The sequence below is a fragment of the Castanea sativa genome, chromosome 1 (assembly GCF_040712315.1).
Source record: "Castanea sativa cultivar Marrone di Chiusa Pesio chromosome 1, ASM4071231v1".
Lineage (NCBI taxonomy): Eukaryota > Viridiplantae > Streptophyta > Magnoliopsida > Fagales > Fagaceae > Castanea > Castanea sativa.
Window position 1 is genome coordinate 16,168,986 of NC_134013.1, and position 20,893 is coordinate 16,189,878.

Sequence of the window (20,893 nt, forward strand, 5' to 3'; positions counted from 1 at the left end):
GGCAATGGGGTAGAGCAAACTAGATCATGGGTGCCTCGTACCTACCCTACAAGGTAGTTGCCTTGTCCTGCTTTGCTTTCATGTGTTGAGGCAAACTGCCTTGCCCCGTTCCTCCCTCACCTCACCTTGCAAAACCTCACCCCATTTTTTTTAAAGAAATAACCTCACCCCATTTTAATTTGCCTACCCCTATACCATTACAATATTTCTTTTAATAAAACTTGTTACAATAATATAAATCAAACTTGAAATTGTAATTAAATTGATTACATCAAATCAAACTAATTTTTACTAAGGACTTAATAATAAAATTAGTACAAAGTATTTAACAAGATAATATAACAATATAAACAATAAGTCTTAACATCCAAACATTTAAATGCTTTGTAATACAAAAAATCTAAGAAAATGTTGTGAAAATTAATAACATGAGCATTTTTGTAAATATATGTGGGGCAAGGCAGGTTAGCCTCTGCCCCGCCCTAAGAGGTGAGGCAAAAATCTCAATCCATCCCCACCCATCACCTTTATGATGTAGAGGAATGGACCATGGTAGATTGGAGTGAAACGAAGCAAAATTATCATCCCTAGATAAAAGCTTTTGGCCTTCCCAATTATTTTTGAGTCTAATAAATTTGGGAGCATGATATTAATCACAAGTTGTAATCTTTTAAAGATGTGCATTAAAGTTTTTCAAGAGTCCTACCATACTCCAATTATAATGAAGGATCACGTTAATGGATACTCTTAGGGCAATTGTTAATAAATAATAGTTGACAAGTTTTGACACAACTTTTATAAGAAATATAAAAAATTGTCAACAATATTTAGTGTGCATTTGGCATGGATTATTTTTGCCAACTTATTTTACTATTTAGCTTATTTTTGTTATTATTCATAAGTCCCACTATACTATTCATGAGACCCACTATTGTATTTCAACTAATTTTTACCTTTTTCTATAGTATTTTTACCTTACTTTTATCTACAGTTTTCAATTTTAATAAAATAAGCCGATCCCAAATAAACATTTATTATTTTATTGTTCGTACAATAAAATGTCTCTACAAATCACTCCAACAATGAAAATGAAGAAAAGTAGGTATCATGGTGTGAGTCGGCGGTCGCAAATGGCAACTAGAAAGTAGGCGGTTTCTCTCTAATAATTTGCTCCACAGAAAACAGAAAAAACAGATGCCCATCGTGTTACAAACATTTTACGCGTCTCTTATTTGTTGTCATCTGTGACATTATTTGCCATTTATATACTAGACAACACATACACACATATGAGATCATTCATCTGCTACTTTCTTTTCGGAGTTCATTTTGGTCTTTGGACTTTGCTACCACTTCCTACGAGTTATTAGGTGAGAGAGATAAGTCTTTGTTTTTGCTTATGTGTCAACACATTCATTTTATATTTTTTATGTTTCAAAAATTAGGAAATATTAATGAATGCCTTAAGAGTGTTTATTAATAAACCATTTCAGAAAATATTTTATAAGAAAAGAGTAAAAAAAAAAAAAAATAATTTAATATTTTGATAGTTTTGTCAACTTCCCATAAAAGTGATATAAATTTTTTTTAAAAATAATTTATTAACAATTGTCTTAAATTTACCTGTAATCACAATTAATATTACAATTTTAATCAATATTTTTTCATTATTTAAGATGGTAAATCAGATAGACATTTAAATATAGTTTGTCTTTCCCCGTCTTACGTGTCATATCTATCCTTTTTTTTCTTAAATACATTCATGAAAAGTAAAGTTAATAAGGCGTAGGAATTGGCTTCATTGAGTTCTTCACACACGTGGGGTTCATTGCATGGGAGAAAAATAGGGTCGATTGACACAGAGGAAGAGGAGGGTCTCTTGACATTTTGAAGGTGTGTTTTGTTCTGTTCTGTTCATGGTTTACAGTTTGTGTGTCATATGACAGCAAACTTTTCTGAATCTTTCTTGTTTGGAAATTCAGAAAAAAGTTTTTTGATTCAGAACGACTTTTGGTGCCAGCTCTTATTAGCTTTGTTCAATCATTCTTTTATGTAAGCTCCTGAAGCTAAACATATATGGGTTCAGGTTAAATGAATGTATAACATTTAACTTTTTCCATGTCAGTAATCATTTTCTTTTTTTTAACCTTTACGCATGTTTTGGGCAGGAGTTGTTTAATCTTTAGCAATAGTTTAATGAATGTTTCACGGCTGTCAAACATACATCATACATGTTCTTGACTTCTTGTGATATATTCGGTGCAAATGTACAGTTCTTTTTCATAAAAGCGTGGCAAGAAAATCTTAAGAGAACTCTTTTGTATAGAAAATTTTGAAATAGTCTAAAGAGTGCCATGTGAATCATGTGATTCACTCATTAATCTGTTCTGCTTTTTATGGCATCTGCTTGTTGGGTTTAATTTGTAGGAATGGCATTTTGTTTTGTTTTATGCCTGTTCTGTTTAAGATTAACAATGCCAACGTTGTGTTATGCCCCATTATCTCTAACGAATCAATTCAGTTTCTGACAGCATATTTCAGATATAATTTAAACTATCAAGGCATTTTTCATAATATTGGCTTTATATATATAGCAGGTGAAGGTCATTTTCAGAGTTGTGAAGAGATCTCAACATGGGCATTTTGGAGCTCTTCATCACCGCATCAATTCCGGTGTTGAAAACGCTATTGATAACCGCACTAGGGTCTTATCTTGCCCTAGAAAGTGTTGATATCTTGGGGGAAGACGCTAGGAAGCATTTAAATACTGTGAGTTGTTGATTTATTCAGTTCATGTTAGTTTTACTTGTAACATATGGAAGAAATGATATTGAAAAATTATACATCTGAACATATAATTTTGATTTTGTTTTGGGATAACAAAAAGGAAAGGTACTTATTTATGTTTTATGTCGTTATGTAAGCATTATCGAATCAAGCTGTAGAGATGGTGAGACATACATTCTGATTATCCAATGCACTGCTCAGTTTCTTAGTGGGTTTTTTTTTTTATAAATGTTTAACAGGTAGTATTTTATGTATTCAATCCAGCCCTTGTGTCCACCAACCTTGCTAAAACAATAACGAGCGAGAGCATGCTTAAGTTGTGAGTTACACTCTAATCACTGCATCAATTCATTTAATCAATGCCAAAGCTTTCCCTGGGAAATATTTGACACCCTTTTAGCATCAGAATTATAGTATTTTGAAGTAAATTTGATTGAATGTGTAGGTGGTTCATGCCAATCAATATCCTCATCACATTTATTATTGGCTCATTACTTGGATGGATTCTTGTCGTAATTACAAGAGCCCCTCCACACCTGAGAGGCCTTGTAGTGGGTTGTTGTGCTGCAGGTAAACATATAAAAGATCCTAACTTGTATTTGAAAAGATTGCTTCAACTTCTATGTTAAATGCAACTAAATATAGTTTAGAAAGTACAGCTTAAATGGTTACGTGGACTCAAATAAAAAGAAAATAAAGTAGCATTGTCCATCCCATCGTCAAATTGGTTATTACTTTTGTCATGGATAATTTCTTACAAGTTTGTTGTTTCCCCTACTGAATTTCACCTATGTGCTGAAAGATACCAAGGAGAAGACTAAGACCACTAACTCTTTGTTTCACCCAGAATTGAGAGTTAATGTTTTCACCATAGCAAAAACTTAATCTATCAGCCTCATTTTTGCTGATGGTGACAAAATGTAATTATTAAGGATGTCTCTCTGTCACTTGGAGTGTACAAGGACTTTCTTATTTAAGGGAAGGGACTTCAGGAAGCTCTATGTCCTAACAAAAGTTAGATGTCTTGCTACTGCTAATCAAGCTCCTTTAATATTTTTCTATTATAACTCTAGTTGGCCAATTATGTATTGGAGAGGTGCATTGGTGCTGACTGTCAAAAACTGGATCACTATAATAGCTTGTGAAGGCTTATGAGCTTTACTTACCATTGGCTCATTGCAGAAATGATGGGTTAGTTTGACCAAGGATATTGGGATTGTAACAGCTGCTTACCTTGAAAACAAGCAATAAGCAGGATATATTCCTATTTGCATAAATAGTTTCCCAAATTCTTTTCTTTGGTATGAAACATAGCTGCATTAGCTGCTTCAAGAAAACACTGTATAAAATCTTCAAAAAATGCTCCAATGTTTGTTTGACTAAATATATACCACTTTGTAAATCATTGACAAACATTTTCTTTCCTTATAAAAATAGGAAATTTGGGGAACATTCTTCTTATTATGATCCCAGCTATTTGTAAAGAAAAAGGAGGGCCATTTGGAGCTCCTGATGTCTGTCATAAGTTTGGAATGGCTTATGTTTCACTTTCAATGGCGGTATGTATCTTTTCATTTGCTTCATATATCATTTTGGACTGAAGGTTCTTTTCAATCTTCATGGAATTCAAGGGAGAAGGATTTTAGCTATTTTTGCTTCTTGAATGTACATGGTGTTTATAAGCACTTTTACTATATAATAACCACCTTTAATTCAGTACACACAGGCCAGCTCTTGGATGGGTTGTGGTTGGTATCTCCTGAGGAGACAATATTTAAATCTGGTTGTGAATAATCATATTTATTATGTACAATATATGTGTAATTTGTGACTTTGTTTCAGTACATCTTGCCCAGTTTAACTATAATAGACTAATTTCCACATATATTTCTATATTGGAATTGTTTGTTGTGATACTTCAGATAGGAGCCATTTATTTGTGGTCTTATGTGTATAACATTGTTCGGCTATCTTCAAGGAGAATCACCATAGAATCCGGAGGAAAGGACATCTCTAGAGAATCCTCCACCTCAGACCTGGGGAGTTGCACGGAGCCACTACTTTCTTCCACCAAGGAATACTCTATATGTGAGGTCCCCAAGGAGTACTCAATAACTGAGGACCATGAAGAGCAACATTCAGTGCCCTGCGCTAGAACTGTAACAAAATCTGAGGTTGCTCCAGCATCATATTTATGATGAATTCTATGCTTTCTCTGTGAATTACTTATATTATCTTCTAGTGAGGTGTTATATATGGCTTTTCTTTGCCATTTTTCAATTTCACTGCAAAGCTCACCAAAACTGTTTCAGAACCTAATTTAAGGAATTCTTGTGCAAAACTGTGAAAGAGGCATGAAAGGGTATAGACCTTCACTACTAAAGTTTCAGAACCTAATTTTGATTTGGATTTTTTTTAATCTCATCAAAGTAATTCTGAATACAGATTTACCTGGTAATGACTATTTACAGGTGGACTTCTTTTTCTATTTTTGTTTTAATGACTAGAGAGCTTTACTTCTAATTAGTTATATTATGCGGAAACATTTCTATTTCTTTTTTCTTTTGGAAAGTATTTTCTGGTATTGACAGTTTCAATTGTATTATTAGATCACCTGACTCAGTCAGGAAGCCATGTTGGCAGCCTATGATGAGATTGACTTTTTTCAAAGAAAAGTTTCATCATAACAATGATTTTCTTTTATAACTTTTATCCCCAAGTAGTTGACATATAAAGTTGCCTATATGATTTTGTTATTTGATTCGTTGTGGTAGATCTAGTAAATACTTCACACTGCCTGTGATATGATAAAACTATGCTATCATATTTGTTCCTCTTCAATGAAAGCAGCATTCTGAAATCTCAATATTTATTTTATTGCAGGTTGCAATCGCAGATAAAATAAAGCAAAAGTTAGCACAGCTGTTTAAAAAGATTAATCTGAAGGCAATATTTGCACCTTCAACAACTGGAGCGGTATGACCTTTTAGCTTATTGTTATCATCTCATCCCTTTTGACGTACGTTTTAGCACTCTTTGATTAGGTACGTACAGTCCTAATGAACCTGTCATGATATAGACTAAATTTTATATGAAGACAATATTTTCCCCTTCAACCACAGGAGTGGTTTGATCTCAACTTATCATCGTCATTTCATTCCTCTTGATGTACTTTTAGCACCATTTCATTAGACTAGTTCCAGTTCTAAATGAGCCTGTCATGATCAAATCTAACTTTATCCGGCCTCCTTGGAGTGTACAACTTGGTGAAGGAGATCTATTATGGTTCTTGCTTCTGTATAGAATAAATTTTCAATTTTTTAGAGAAACAAGCCATGTGCAACATCCTAGTTCAAACTGAATGTATTTGAGGTTGGAATTAGGACCAGGATCATGTCTGAAGCCACTTTCCCCCCAAATTGAACAAGAAAACAGGACTTCATTCTTAAGTGCCCAAGCATGTCCATCCTGGCCATGAATTCTTTATGATTTGGCTAGTGTTGATTGGTTTTCTTGCTATGGCGGCTTCTGAATAAATTGAAGCTTTTGATAATTTATTGATATGTGGACTAACCTCATGCACTTTTCTTGTGTAGATTGTTGGGTTCACGGTTGGACTCATCCCTGAGATCCGAAAGTTATTGATTGGTGAAGTTGCTCCTCTTCGTGTGATCCAAGACTCTGCTTCCTTGTTGGGGTATATGACAAGAAAAAATCTATTAAACTCTAAATAAGTTGGTCATGATTTTGTTTCAGGATGCAGGATAATAGATAACCACTAGTGTCGGTAGATTGAATGGTTTTCATCTGTTTGTAGAACTTAGCACATATCATTTATATAATGTGCACTCTCAAATCTCAATCCTCAAATATAATGGTGTTGTTATATGTCATTTTGAGAGTTCTTGCTACACTAAGTCACTAACTCTATGGCCTACACAAACTATTTGCATCATATGACACATTAACTTGGATTTTCTCTACAATTAATTGGCTCATTGTATTTACATAGTTACTTTCTGTAATGAGAAATTTTTCGATATTACTTCTCCCTTTTGCTAAGCTTCTGAATTAATCTATAACTGCAGTGATGGAGCCATCCCAGCTCTCACTCTAATAGTAGGTGGAAATCTTCTCAGAGGTAATACTAATAACTGATATGGAGATTAGCCTGACTTTTGTTGGACCTTCGTTCTCATTGGCAATAGTAAAGTTGTAATTGATATTGGTTTTTTTTTCTTCAGGTTTGCATGGGTCAGGAATTAGTAAATCCCTCATCTTTGGCATTGTAGTTGTTCGTTATATAGCTCTGCCTCTGACAGGGGTTCTCGTCATTAGAGGTGCACATCAAATTGGTTTGGTGCATTCTGATCCATTGTATCAGTTTATTCTTCTGCTCCAATATGCAGTCCCTCCTGCTATGAACATAGGTATATAACTTAGAGCAATTTCACAACAATTTTACAGTTTTACCACTGTTTTTTTGGTACTTAAAAGTAGAGAATCCACCATTACATATTAAAAAATGACTCAAATCTGTTAAAAGCTTAGTTGGAAATGGAATTTTCTAAAATCACTCAGTTGGCTGGCTGCTTTGTTCCCATATTTGATTTTTGACATCCTTGAATGGCAGGAGTTATCACTCAATTGTTTGGAACCGGAGAGAGTGAATGTTCTGTAATCATGCTGTGGACTTATTCCTTGGCTTCAGTGTCACTTACTGTTTGGTCAACCTTCTTCATGTGGCTTGTGTCTTGAAGTCTCAGCCTTTCATTAAAATGACTTCCACCTCCAGGCATTGCAGATTTGCAGCAGATTTTTAATTCAGAGAGAGAGCTGCGTGTAGCTCAAAGCAGATTTGATCGACCCTTGTAGTTCCACAAAATTTTGAAAGTTTTGTGTTACTCATATAGTATTTGATATTCACATTCAATTAATGTATTTTGAGCATGGAAGAAAAAAAAGTCGAGAAAGTTAAAGAGAGCCACTGTTTCCTTAATGAGTTTTCATGCTTTAAGTTAGCAGTTATTATCATTAAAAAGAAAAGCAAACTTGTGTACCGGCTGTGTGATGTAGGTGATTTAACATCTATATCTGCTCAGTAGGTGATTTCAATTTAATATTTTTAATCTTTTAGTCAAATTTTGTGTATCATGTCAGATTTCTTGATTATATTACGCAACTAATTTCTTAAAAAAACCACCCCCCCCCCCCCCCCCCCAAAGATAATATTGAGAATCTGCATTATCAATTCGTTCCTGTAGCTTTGTCTTCCTTCCATGCTCGCGTTTAACAAACTATCATATATGACTTTCTTAAGCACTAAAAGCCATTATTAGTTTGCACAAAGTTTTTTGTCTTCCAAAAATTCCAATTTTGTTGTTATAACTAAATACAAATCAACTGTCAATATGAATACAACATGCACTAAAATAATTGACTAAAACTTGCTTTACCATCAAAATTCACAACCACAGCCCAAAAATTTTAGGATCAATTATGGATCCTCAACAAACATCAAACTTGTTTGGGATATATGACTTTCTATCTAAAGATTAATTAGAATGAAAGTCAATTGAAGTGCGAGATGTGGATTATAAAATTACTCTTTAAGGAACCAACGGATATGGTAATTACTCTGAATGGACTGTCAAGTAGGAGGATCCAAGGTGCTGATTCATTGACACCTCCACCTTTCACCTCCCCCTTGCGCACGTATCTGGCCCAATATTTGAGACAATTCATGTTAGCTCATTAATCACCACAATTAAAAAGAACAAAATAGTCTCTCTCCTTTTCAATGTGGGATTAAACATTTTTCACTAACTCCTCATCTTCCACATTCACTCTCACATCTTTACATTTATGTTATAAAATTTATTCATTTTAATTATTTAATATTAAAATGTTCCAACAGATAACTCTAATTGGAAGGACTAATATATAATAAGCAAACCATATTGTCATTAGAATTGCATAAGCAAGGTTGAGCAATTGTCTAGAACAGATTCTTCGTGCTACAAACACAATTAACATGACTTGAAGTATGCTTGAGGGAAGCAGATACAATTTGCTACAGAACTTCTGTTACAAGCCAAAATAAGATTTCTCATCCACATAGCTCTGTTCAGAGAGAGTCCTTGTTCAGATCATCAAAGTAAGGATGTTCCATAGCTTTCTTTGCTGAGATCCGCTTTGAGGGCTCATACTGCAACATTTGCTGCAAAACACGTGTCAAGCGAGTGTCAATCATCATAAAAATAAACATTTTAAATTTATTCAATGCCAAATTATAAGCAACCAACTTACTGCTAGCAGATCCAGTCCATCTTTATCCAAGTTAGGCACAGATGTTGACAGATTTTGAGGGCTCCATTGTGGGTACTCATGCCAATTCATTAGTTTGCTGACCCCAGGCCACACTTGTTCATTTGGAGTACCTAGTAACCTGCATCAGAAACCAGAAAAAAGAAAAAATTATGAGGACACATCATTATATAGAAACCAGGGAGGCCATTAGAAATGGATTGTTGTTGTCTTTACTGAACCTGAATATATGAAGGAGCTGTTGCAGTTCAGAATCTCCTGGGAAGAGTGCTTGCTTTGTGACAAGTTCAGCTACAATTCAGACAAAATAGATCAATTAATCACACATTAAGGAAAAGTAATATAATTTGGTAAACAACAAATTCATGGAGTGGGGATGTGTACCAAATATACAAGCCACAGACCACATATCTACAGCAGTAGAATAATGGGTCGAACCCAGAAGGACCTCAGGAGCTCTATACCAAAGAGTCAATATCTAACAACAGCCATGACACAAAAGTTTGATTAATTACTTGTTAATCAAGCATAAAGAACAAATAAAAAAAAATAGTTTGATTAATTACTTGTCATATTTTTTTTACCTCATGGGTATACTTCTTAATTGGCACAGTAAATGCTCGAGCTAGTCCAAGGTCTGCAATCTTAAGCATCATCGTCTTTCGGTCCATCAACAGATTGTGGGGTTTCAGATCCCTGAGTATCATAAAAACACAGTTGATTCCAATTAATTACCCAAAAAAAAAAACCCAATTTGAGAATGAATTGTTTCAGATGAAATTAAAACCTGTGTAAGATTCCATGACCATGGCAAAAGGCAACACCCTTGCAGAGTTGGAACATTAAACACTGCGTTGAAAAAAAAAAAAACCCCAAACATCAAGAACACAGACTTTGATAGAAAAACAACTATGAACAATCACAAAAGAGTTTTCAAATGTAAAATTAAGAATAATTAACCTTAACAGTATTAGCAGGAATGTCCTCTCCAGTTTGACGGAAACTCCGAATGAACTTCTTGAGATCAGTGTCCATATACTCAAACACCAAGTACAGTACAGTCTTCCCTTCTTTATTCTGACCTTGTTTCACATCCATCAACCTTTTTTTTCATCACAAAAATTTAATAACACAATCTTTTTCAATCTTTAACAAAATTGAAGGATCTAAAAATCTAAAAAACCCTAGAAATCTGACAAGAAAGAAAAGAAATTCAAGAAACCAAGAATCCAAAAAAAAAAAAAAAAAAAACCCTAGAATTGGGAAAGTGGAAATTGGAACCTGACGACGTGGGGATCGCGAGAGAGCATGCGGAGAATGGAGACCTCGCGAAGAGTGGTGGGAGGGACGCCTTCTTCGTCCTCGTGGAGACGAGTTTTCTTGAGGGCTACGATTCTCCCAGTGGCTCTCTCTCTCGCTCTGTACACCTTCCCGTACGTCCCTTCTCCTACTTTCTCTAGCTTCTCGAACGCCTCCATGGCCGACACCGCACGAGTCGCACCAACTGCTTTCTCCATTTCCTTTCGCTTCTTTTCTTTCTCTCTCTCTCTCTAACGCTCTCTCTCTCTCTGTGTTTTTTTCAAAATGTAAATGTACGTACAGGGGGGCTTAAAGTGAGGGATTTCGATATTTATAACGGTTTGGGGGAAAAAAAGTAGGGTTGGGGCGTGGAATGGAGTGGGAGTTCTGATCGTTGCTCAACGGATACTTTTTTTTTTTTGAATTTCAAAATGAAAATTTGTCCAGATCAGATCAGATCACTACTCGTACTTTTATGGGCCTATGCTCCTTTTTTAATTGGTTGGGTACAACTGGACGGCCCATCATTATTAATACTGAAAATAAACCCCAAATGGAGTATTTTCTAGCTCATGAAAAAAAATCAATACGGTGTTTGAAGCAAAATAAAAATGGATTTTTGCGAAAAATGTTTTTTCAGGAGTTTTATCATTTCAAAGGTGTGAATACATGGTAACAAATATACCAAAATTAATACATTTTTATTTTTAGTCATTTTCTATTTTCCTTTCCTCTTCTCTTATCTCCCCCTCATCTCCTTCCATTCAAAACTTTGGAAAATAAACCCAAATGTATTATCTTAAAAGCGTCACTTTCTGCCATGACAAACCCCCGTGATAGATGGCCTCGCCAACCCGGTATTAAACCCAAATACTAAGGTGAGGCATACAACTTGCTTAACCACTAAACTCTCCCACCTTAAGGTCGAGATAGGGAAAGAATGGAAGAGAGAAAAGGTGCCCTAGTACACTATTTTTACTACATTATGGTCGCACTCACTTTTTTCTCTCCCTTTGTCCCCATCTCTCCGTTGAAATGCGCCATTATACAATCGGACTCGAAATTTTTCTATACCCGAAAGCTTGGCCGTAAGTGCACACATTGAAACATAACAAGCAGCAATAATGCCAATACCTATTCCAGAGGTCGAAAAATAGTTTGGTATTCTACCTCTAATTTAATGAACTCCACCTGAAATTCCTCATTTGAGAGCGCATCACCAAAATTACAAGAACAAAGGAACTGATCACTAACTTATAAAAGCGCATCACAGTTTATTCGACTTTCACCACCACCCACTACAGAAACTATTCTATGGTCACATCCAAATATAAGTCCACATAGCTTATGACTATCCTAAACTAGGGGGAAAAATTTATATCCTCTTTTTAGTAACTAAACAAATATGTTAACAGTGAGCACTAAGTGCATGCACCCTTCCTAGATGTATTTTACAGCCTTCTAAGACAGTTTTCAGTTGCTACATGTATTTTACGTGAATGATGATGGAAATGGCACCACCAGCCCATCACCAACCAGAAAAGTTAACTTCTTAGATTGAGCCTCACATTCTGAACCTTAACTGATATCTTTAGCTTCTGTTCTTCCAAGTTTTTCAAAACAGCTGACAGTTTTGCTCGATATGCTTCACATTGCTGACTTGCATTCTCCAACTCAGCAGTCAATGCCTGAATTTCCTTGTCCTGATCCTACAAAAGGGAAACAAAAAGACTATAAATTAATTTAAATTGAGACACAGGTGCACATATAAGAAACAAATTAAATGCAAAAAATAACCAGAATGAAGAAAGCCACTTCTTGCACACAAACAGCTCCAAAATACAAATTATTGAAGAGGTATAATACGAGTTGATTTTTGAAGATTCAGAGTGTATGTTTATTGGACAATCTTCTAGACTCCTGTTTATTAGCTGAGACTTGGCCAACAGATTACACCTTTTTTTTTTTTGTTCACCTTTTTGTTTTATATTGATAAGTTCATTTGAGTTTGAAAATTGAGGTTTGAGAATCTTATTTGACAGTTGAATGAACTTGATCAGTTCTACAAGTCCCATACCAATGAAGTCAAATCCTCATGACAAGCACATTTATTATACAAATAACAAGAGATTTTATACCAGAGTTGGTCTTTTCAACAGAGATATAAATGAATAGCAACAGTCAAGAGAACAGGAAAAGAAAATAAACACCAGTAGCCATGAGTTCAAAGCTGTTCAAACTATGATAGACTTGAAACAGAACATCCAATATCTTCATTATCATCATACTTACTTCCCCTGGTACTAGGCTTATCTCCAATGCATGCAAATGATGCCAAAGCTCTGGAAAATTTGCAAGCTGTAAAACTTACTATATTCTTGACTATGGATAACAGCAGCACAGAAGAGAAAACGAACTTAAGATAAGAACAGAAGGTTTAAGGAATCTTGAATATTTAGAAGTCAGAGCTCAAGATTTTTTTTTATTCGACTTACATGTAGTGATTAGAACCAGCAATGATTGTCTTTTTCACAGACTATATTACCTAAAACAGCATTACTAGATTACATTTCCTACAATAACAATGGTCTGGTAGCAAAGTGGTACTTCTCCTTGGAAACGTGGAGTTCTAAGGATCAACCCACTGTGGGTGAGATTTACGTGATTTCTATCCACCAGATTTGTCCATCAACCTTAATATATTCATTCATCTATCCCAATAAAGAGGGCAAAGACAGACAAAAATGGAGAGAAAGGAACAAAAAGAAACCATTCCTTTGTCTACAATTACAAAAGTTTGAAATGCAACAAGCAATGGAGGGATGATAACAGGGCTGGTATCCTATTCCCTGCCCCACTCCTGCTTCAAGGAAAGTTTTTTTTCCCTCCTGCCCTGTCCTAGAGGCCACCCACCCCGCCCTGCCTCACTCAATTTTTTTTACACAGTTTATTAAAATTTCATTTAAACTATATCATACATTAAATTAAAAAACATAAAACATTTATAAAAAATAAAAAAAAAACACTAGTTCTAACATTACAAAACCTTCTTAAAGCATAACCATTCAAGTCTTTAAAAACACAAGAACAATTAAAACATAACAATTCAACAATTAAAAAACACAAACAATTTAAATCTTAAAACATAAAAATATAAATACAATAATACAATGCCAAAAGACAACATAAATTTAAAGTTTGATGGCTTAATGTACATATATATGCCTTATAAAAAACCTGTATAAAAAATACTTTTTAATTGTTGAAATATAAGTGGGGTAGGTACAGGAGAAAAAGTTAACTCTCGTCCCCACCCCATTTGCTATGCAGGGTAGGGTGGGGAGAGGTGGGTGGGTACCTGCAGGGGCAGGTTTAAATTTCCATTCCTTTATTTACTCTAAATACCAAGGCCACTCCATGAAGATGCTGCAGATAAATCAGCACTTGAATCAAACAACTATCTATATAATCTTTCACACTGAACTGACCAACACACGAACATCTTCCAAGTAAATTCCACACCAATATCACATCTAAATTTAACTGAACATGCATACTTCTCAAAAGTACTCAAACCACACTTCCAACTTCAAAATGACCTAATCCACTCCTAAATGACAGGAACATGTTCAATACCATAGTGTATATCAAGTAATCTTTTTTAATTTCTCTCTCAAAGGTTATTTAAAACATAGATACTTTATAATGATTGACAGCATATATCTCACAAGAACCCATTCAATAATGCCCCAAGTTTTGGTGAGCTGTGTCTTTGAAGTGTGAAGGACAAAGTCAAGTCAGGTCCAAATCAGACCCACTTGGAGAAGAAAACCTTTCAGTAAACAAAATTTCCCCTAAGAGTAAATTTTGTAGCATAACATACAGCCAAGGATTCCTTCCTTCATATGAATCAAGTGTTACATGTAAAGAGTAAAAAGATAATACCATAAAGGAATGCATTATCCATGAACGGCATATCTTCTAGCATTGTTAAGCAACAATGTCAAGAAGGAAGAAAAGTTTTTTCCTACACTGGGGTTGCTTATCTGCTGTTATGCTAATAATAGGCAGAAGCAAAGCTTCAAAAGAAAACTCAAACAGATACATAGAGTAAGATGTATCTAGAGTTCAAAGAATACAAAATTTCTTGATTGCCTGCTGCTGATCCTATTATAGAAATAGCCGATTTTCTTGATGCAATTTTTTTCTAACCTCATAATCTAACTTTTAGTCAAGAGATTACATTCAAATATTCAGTAGAATATGCGACAGCTTAGAATATTGCTCCCTATAACTTTCGTTTTAGTTTGTCCTCACTTTTATGTTTGTTTGTAGCCATTCTGGTTTCATCAACCCACATAAAGACATCTCCAGACCTTCAATAGACAACAGATACAAACGCTGAAGTTCTTGAAAGATAAGTAGAGAACAAAGTACCCACACAAATAATAATACGGTTCAGTAGTAGGACTTTCAAACCTCATAATCTAACTTTTAGTCAGGAGATAACAATCAGATATTCAGTAGAATATGTGACAACTTAGAATACTGCTCTCTATAACCTTTTCCTTTTTTCTTATTATTATTATTATTATTATTATTTTTTATTTTTTTATTATTTTTTTATTTTTTTTTATTTTTTTTTATGACGAGGAACCCCCTCAAGGTATGGGGCAGTGGGACCCCCCCTGAGGGGCAAACCCCGAATGTCTACATGCCGCCACTGAGCAGGCATTGGGTAAATTGCAAAATACCTCAATTAGGAGTTGAACCAGAGATTTCTAGGTTTACAGTTAGTCCAGGCACTCTCCCTTACTGCTGAGGCATGGGTAGGGGATTTTTTTTTTTATAACTTTAGTTTTAGTTTGTTTCACCTTTAAACCTATAAAAAAAAAAAGTTTGTCTCATCTCTAAACCCTCAGGATCCATGCAATGGATCCACACTTTTATGATTGTTTGTAGCTGTTCTGGTTTCATCAGTCTACAGACCTTGAATAAACAATAGACACAAACGCTGAGGTTCTTGAAACATAAGTAGAGAATAAACTCCCCTCACAAATAATAATACAGTTCGGTATTAGGACATATCCAAGGTTCATGCTAATAAAGCAGCATTTTTATCTAGCAATAAATCAGCTCTTATTCCTGTGGAAGAGGAAGATTACTGAAGAAAAGACTCAATGAATTAAGTAGATCATGTTTACTAGGGGGGGGGGGGGGATCAGAAGACGATATGATGCAGAGGCCATGAAGGGAGGATATCTTTTATGAGAAAAGAACATACCAAGGAATAAGACTGAAGCTGTGGACTCCCATTATCCAGTGCACTCTGATGAACCCCAGAACCATGCTTCTTGGCTGCAGCAACCTTCTTTGCAGCCTCTTGAAGAGCAGCCATCGCCACATTATAAATAGGCACAGATTCAGCCCCTTCTTCTACATATTTGATGGCTTCTTGTCGTAGATTGTCATAACGAGCAGCAGATGACTCTTGAGAATCACTAGGCAATCCAAGAGTGCACTGATCCAACAAAACCCCACTTTTTGCATTTCTTGTCCACCGTTTCAAGATATAATGAGTTGGAAGTGTCAAAACATTGGTTACTCTAAATACTGCTAATATGTGCCTACATATAATACCTGCAAATTCAAACATTTGACAGCTACAACTGGCTTTCTTTTCAAAAATGTTGAACCTAACAAAGTGCGTTTTGTGGTCTTCCCCAAATTTTGCTACCCGGTACATAGTTTCTGATCCTGTATCATCAATTATAGTTGCAGGGTAAGCAAGAGTTTCAACCAATTCTTCTTGGAATATCATAAATATTTTCCTTGTGTAAAGATTTGCTGCTTGTTTTTCCATGGGAGATGGTGTTTTTAGAACTGGTAAAGTATTAATCGTATCATAATCTGCCTTTACTTCTTTTTCATACCGAGTGGCAATTGCCTTTTCATACTGCTTAATCAGCACCTGAACATTAGTTGATGCATTTATATAGCCATCAAAGTATGAGTTTATGTTATCACTTCCTTGATTAATTGACATCTCCCCAAAGAATGTGTCCCGTAGATATACTGGGACCCATTGGTGGCGAGCAGTATACATTGACTGAAGCCATTCATTATCCCCAAGATCATATCTTTGAAGAAGGGACTCCCAACATGACTCAAACTCATCGATTGTCTCTGTCACATTGATGCACTTCTGGAACTCCACTTCAAAATTAGGACGTGCGTGATACACATCAGACAACTTCTCTTGAGCTTCCCTTAACACATTCCATTTACAAAATCGGTGACGGGTTTCAGGAAACACTTGCACAATTGCTGCCCGTATGATCCGGTCTTGGTCTGTCGTGATTGAGATGGGATAGCGACCAGACATTGCAGCTAGCCAAGTTTGGAATAGCCAAACAAATGAGGACTCTGACTCATTAAGGAGTAATGCACACCCAAACAATACAGGCTGTCCATGATGATTCCACCCTGTAAATGGAGCAAAAGGAACTCGGTAACGATTAGTTCTATATGTTGTATCAAATGTAACAGTGTCTCCAAAGTAATTATAATTCATTCTTGAATTTGGATCAGCCCAGAAAATGTTTCCTGTTAAAATTTCAAAATCACCCTGGACTGCACAAAAGAAATCAGGATCCTCAGCCTGCATCTGCTTCAAATAGTCAAAAACAATCTGACCCCCACTCCCTAGACTCCTCTGCCTGCTACTACTCATATAATTCTGGCAATCAACTTTAGTAAAACCAACATTGTTAATTCCACCAGATTCTTTGATCAACACAGACATCACCCCACTAGGGCCCATCCCAGCCGCTTGAAGAGTATCAATCAGGCTTCGAGCAGGGCCAGATACATGCCTATGTGACCGGAGGCAATGCACCTTATCGGGGGGCACAAGCTCATGATTATGTTCCTTGACGAGTTTTGACACAGCCCATTTCCCAGAACTCTGCTTCTTCACAGTCATCTGTGCTTTACACCCAACTCTAGTAATCGTCCGCTGTCTCTTAGACCTATTTTCACCTCCCTCGCGACGAAACCCTTCACGGGAACACACAATTTGACGGCATATGATGGAGCCATCACGGCGTGAACGCTGGTAAACACTGACCCGGGTACTAAAACCAATACGCCGGGCATACGAGTTATAGAAAATTCTCGCAGCCTGTTCGGAATCAAATTCCATACCCTCATAAGGTTCAAGATTGGGTTCTTCCCCATTGTGGGTCAAGAGCACATTAGACATACTAGGATTAGAACTCTCAAATGATTCATCATTGTAATCTCTTTCATAGTCATCATCGTGGTTTTCTACGTCTAGTGTGGCAGTGTCATCTTCCATAGAACCACTAGCGTCAAATTCCATAACCTCATTTTCAATGTTCAGCGGTTCAAAATCCATAACTGGGTTAACAAGTTTCTAACTTTTCCATTAAATTATCACATTTTTATAGCAACAAACAGTGTGGGTGCTGGAAAGTAAGAGAGAAAGAGTGAGAGAGAGAAAGCTAACTGACCGGGAGATCAGGAGTGAATAGAGAGCCCAAAGTTGCAGATTATCAACACCAGGAAGAGAGAGATTGATTGTACAAAATGGGTTTTTTGGTGAGAGAGAGAGAGAGAGAGAGAGTGGTAGCTCTGGTTTGTTCAGTTGAGGAGGGAAATTGGGGTGTTGAGGGTTTTCAGCTTGGGGAAAAAGTGTTGGGTGTGAGAGAAAGATATCAAACTTTGTTGTTCCATAGGACTAGAACTGATCTCCTGCCACACGACACAGCTTTCTTTTTGTTACACACTGACACTAGTACACTAACAAGTCTTCAAGTCTACACTACAGTCTCTCTCTCCTTTTTTTTTTTTTTTTAATTATGAAAAAAAGAAAAGACAAAAAGCTACTTGTTATAGTCATCGACTCGTTGCTTCCGACCCACTTAAATTCTACTGATCAATGCTATGGGATCATTCATACAACAGTGAGATTTGTTTTACTCTTGAGAGGCTGGTGAAATTGATTAGGGTAATTTCTATATTTCGCATGGAAAATGGGGGAAGAAATACACTGAATAAGACTTATAGCTACTTTTAGCAGGTTAATTTTTAGCTAATCAGGTTTGTTTGGTTAGAAATTTTTAGTAATGTTGTTTAAGTGTTGTGAAAATACGTAGGGTTAAAAAGTATTATGAAAATACATTAAGGGTATTTAAACATTAAATACTGTTATTTAAACACCTCTAACATTTGGTACACAATAGGGATATATTAATGTAAATAGAATAATATCTCATCCCTCTTCCCTATATATATGTGTGTGTATATTTCTCAAAAAAAAAAAAAGTAAATTGAATAATATACATGTATGTGAGTAAACTTTTATTTATTAAGCACTAGCTTGTAACTCTATACATATACATGGATACACTTAAAAATATACAATAAGATGCATGATATAATTTCTATATATATAATTTAAATATTATTGATAATCATTTTTATATTTTCTTAACTTTTTAAAAAATTTTGTAAGGATATTATTAGATATAAAATGTAAATTTTCCATTTAAAAAAAAATTATTGTGAAGTTTTTTTTTTTTTTTTTTTTTTTTTTTTTTTACGATTAATTTATTCTAGACTTTTTGATTTTTGTACTTGTGGGGGGCAAAAAGATCCTGATGAGAACGTGGGCCTTTTGGGCCGTGTTAAGGAAGGCCGACCTGCTCCTGGGTTTAGAATTTGTTAGTACTATGGGTCGGCCCATACGCCGAGGATCAGAGGATCCAGCCGAGGGTGAACTTACCCTCGGATGGACACCGAAGAACTCGGGATTTCGTAGTAAAGATTAGGAGATGACACGGTTAAGGCCAATGGTTAAAAGGGGGAAACCCTAGAATGCCCCAGAAGCACCGGTGTTGAAGAAATGTCAAAGATAAAGGCTGCCACCTCCACATTAAAGACCCTGCACCTACCACCCTGGCCGCATTTATGGGGAAGTGACACCTGAACAGTGGAAGAGAAACTTCTGGTTACTATTCAAAGGCACTGAGAAAAGAAATATCTAGGCTAAGGGGGAGGTGAGGCAACACGTGTACAAAGTATTCAAAAGAGTAGTATTTAAAGAGCAATCTAAGACAGAAAACAGGGACGGACTTTTTGTAACCTAAAAAGAAAAGAAACAAAGAGAGAGATAATATAAGAACAACTCTCGGCTTATGTCCGAGGAAGCTGATTTACTATACTCCTTGTTGTTTCTAAGTACTTGCAATCTTTAGTTTGTCATTTAATCCTCACACGCTTCTAACCTGGGTTTCAAGCCCACACTCTACAAATTCATATTGTTTAAGGCTCATTGGGCCTGAGCCCATAACTGTTCTTGGAGCTAGGTGCAACTGTGCACTTACAGTACTTAATAACTTAATTGGATGAATATTTATGATGTATTTCCACATTTTATTCTAAAATTAAGAAATACAACTCTTTAAGAATAAATAATTTAGGACACATGGCGCAAAATTAAAATTCTAATTTGAGTTTCTCTCAGTTTCACCTATTATTATTATTATTATTATTATTATAATATTTATAGATTTGAATTTTAAACCTTAACATCTTCCTTGAAAATACAAGGAGATGGAAGTTGAGATACAAAATTCTTAGGAAAAATGGATAAAATATTTTATCTATTTGCTAATGTGTAAATCTCAAAACTTACATAAGCAATAGAAAAGTCTTAACTAAAGTACAAAGTTATGGATTTTAAAACTATTTAAGTGTTAGAAAATGACATTGATGTTATTAAAACTGATTTTTTTTAAAGCATAAATAAATCGATCATAAGAGCATTTCTAACAATTTAGCCAAATTTTCACACTGGTTACAAGGCAAAAAGTTTTACTTATCTACTTTTTCAAATACATTTTTCAAGTGGCGTTGTATTCATTATCTATCACATTTAAATATTACATTTTCATTATTCTTTAATCTCTCTTTATTCTTTATTCATAATGTGCACAAAAGAGAGAGAGTGATTGAATATTTTAATTAGTGGAGAGAAGGAACTTCATAAAAATTCATTTAAAGAGCAACAGTAACTCTCCATATGTGGATAGTACTGTAGCTAATTTATTTTATTTTTTACAATTTGGAGAGGTTGTTGGAGCTAATTTTTGTGGGTTCGCTCTTTAAACATGACTTTAGAGAGCCTATTGGAAATTCTTCAAGACCACTAACATCCATTAAAAATTATACTTGGTAATGACAATTAACAAGAGTGCATTACCAATTAACAAGAGTGTTATGACAAGGTACCTATATGTAGTCGCTATAAACATAACATCCGCTCAAAATAATCCTTTTGTATCATTTTAATAATCTCTACCAACTTGGGGGAAGGACAAAGGACAATTTTCCTATATTTTCTTCTTCCATAGTTAGAGCCCCTTGATTACACTTTGGAATGGGTAGAAACCTA

At 35.3% G+C, this 20,893-nt stretch overlaps 3 protein-coding genes across 6 annotated transcripts; 1 reads left to right on the forward strand and 2 right to left on the reverse strand.

Annotated features, from left to right (window-relative positions):
* The first annotated feature begins 1,248 nt into the window (after window positions 1-1,248).
* On the forward strand, window positions 1,249-7,929 carry LOC142621856 (protein PIN-LIKES 3-like). Of its 4 annotated transcripts, none has more exons than XM_075795224.1 (11): window positions 1,249-1,370; window positions 2,598-2,769; window positions 3,027-3,106; window positions 3,233-3,357; window positions 4,225-4,346; window positions 4,710-4,961; window positions 5,671-5,763; window positions 6,384-6,484; window positions 6,876-6,928; window positions 7,032-7,217; window positions 7,421-7,929. In XM_075795224.1, the coding sequence occupies exons 2-11, from the start codon at window positions 2,635-2,637 to the stop codon at window positions 7,543-7,545; spliced, it is 1,272 nt and encodes a 423-aa protein (XP_075651339.1). In that variant the 5' UTR covers window positions 1,249-1,370; window positions 2,598-2,634; the 3' UTR covers window positions 7,546-7,929. The 4 variants fall into 4 exon arrangements, with proteins under 4 accessions (XP_075651339.1, XP_075651340.1, XP_075651337.1 ...); XM_075795225.1 differs by having other exon boundaries at window positions 1,282-1,370; window positions 2,595-2,769; XM_075795222.1 differs by lacking the exon at window positions 1,249-1,370 and adding an exon at window positions 1,772-1,893.
* Window positions 7,930-8,717: 788 nt separating this feature from the next.
* LOC142616886 (cyclin-dependent kinase B2-2) lies at window positions 8,718-10,854 on the reverse strand. Its single transcript, XM_075789643.1, has 8 exons — window positions 10,396-10,854; window positions 10,075-10,216; window positions 9,902-9,963; window positions 9,699-9,810; window positions 9,499-9,592; window positions 9,336-9,405; window positions 9,097-9,235; window positions 8,718-9,007 (listed from the first exon to the last, which is right to left on the reverse strand). Exons 1-8 carry the CDS (start codon window positions 10,629-10,631, stop codon window positions 8,915-8,917), a joined length of 948 nt encoding a protein of 315 aa, XP_075645758.1. The 5' UTR covers window positions 10,632-10,854; the 3' UTR covers window positions 8,718-8,914.
* Window positions 10,855-11,643: 789 nt separating this feature from the next.
* LOC142616876 (protein FAR1-RELATED SEQUENCE 5-like) lies at window positions 11,644-18,065 on the reverse strand. The gene is made up of 2 exons (XM_075789636.1): window positions 15,698-18,065; window positions 11,644-12,122 (listed from the first exon to the last, which is right to left on the reverse strand). The coding sequence occupies exons 1-2, from the start codon at window positions 17,831-17,833 to the stop codon at window positions 11,958-11,960; spliced, it is 2,301 nt and encodes a 766-aa protein (XP_075645751.1). The 5' UTR covers window positions 17,834-18,065; the 3' UTR covers window positions 11,644-11,957.
* Window positions 18,066-20,893: the final 2,828 nt, after the last annotated feature.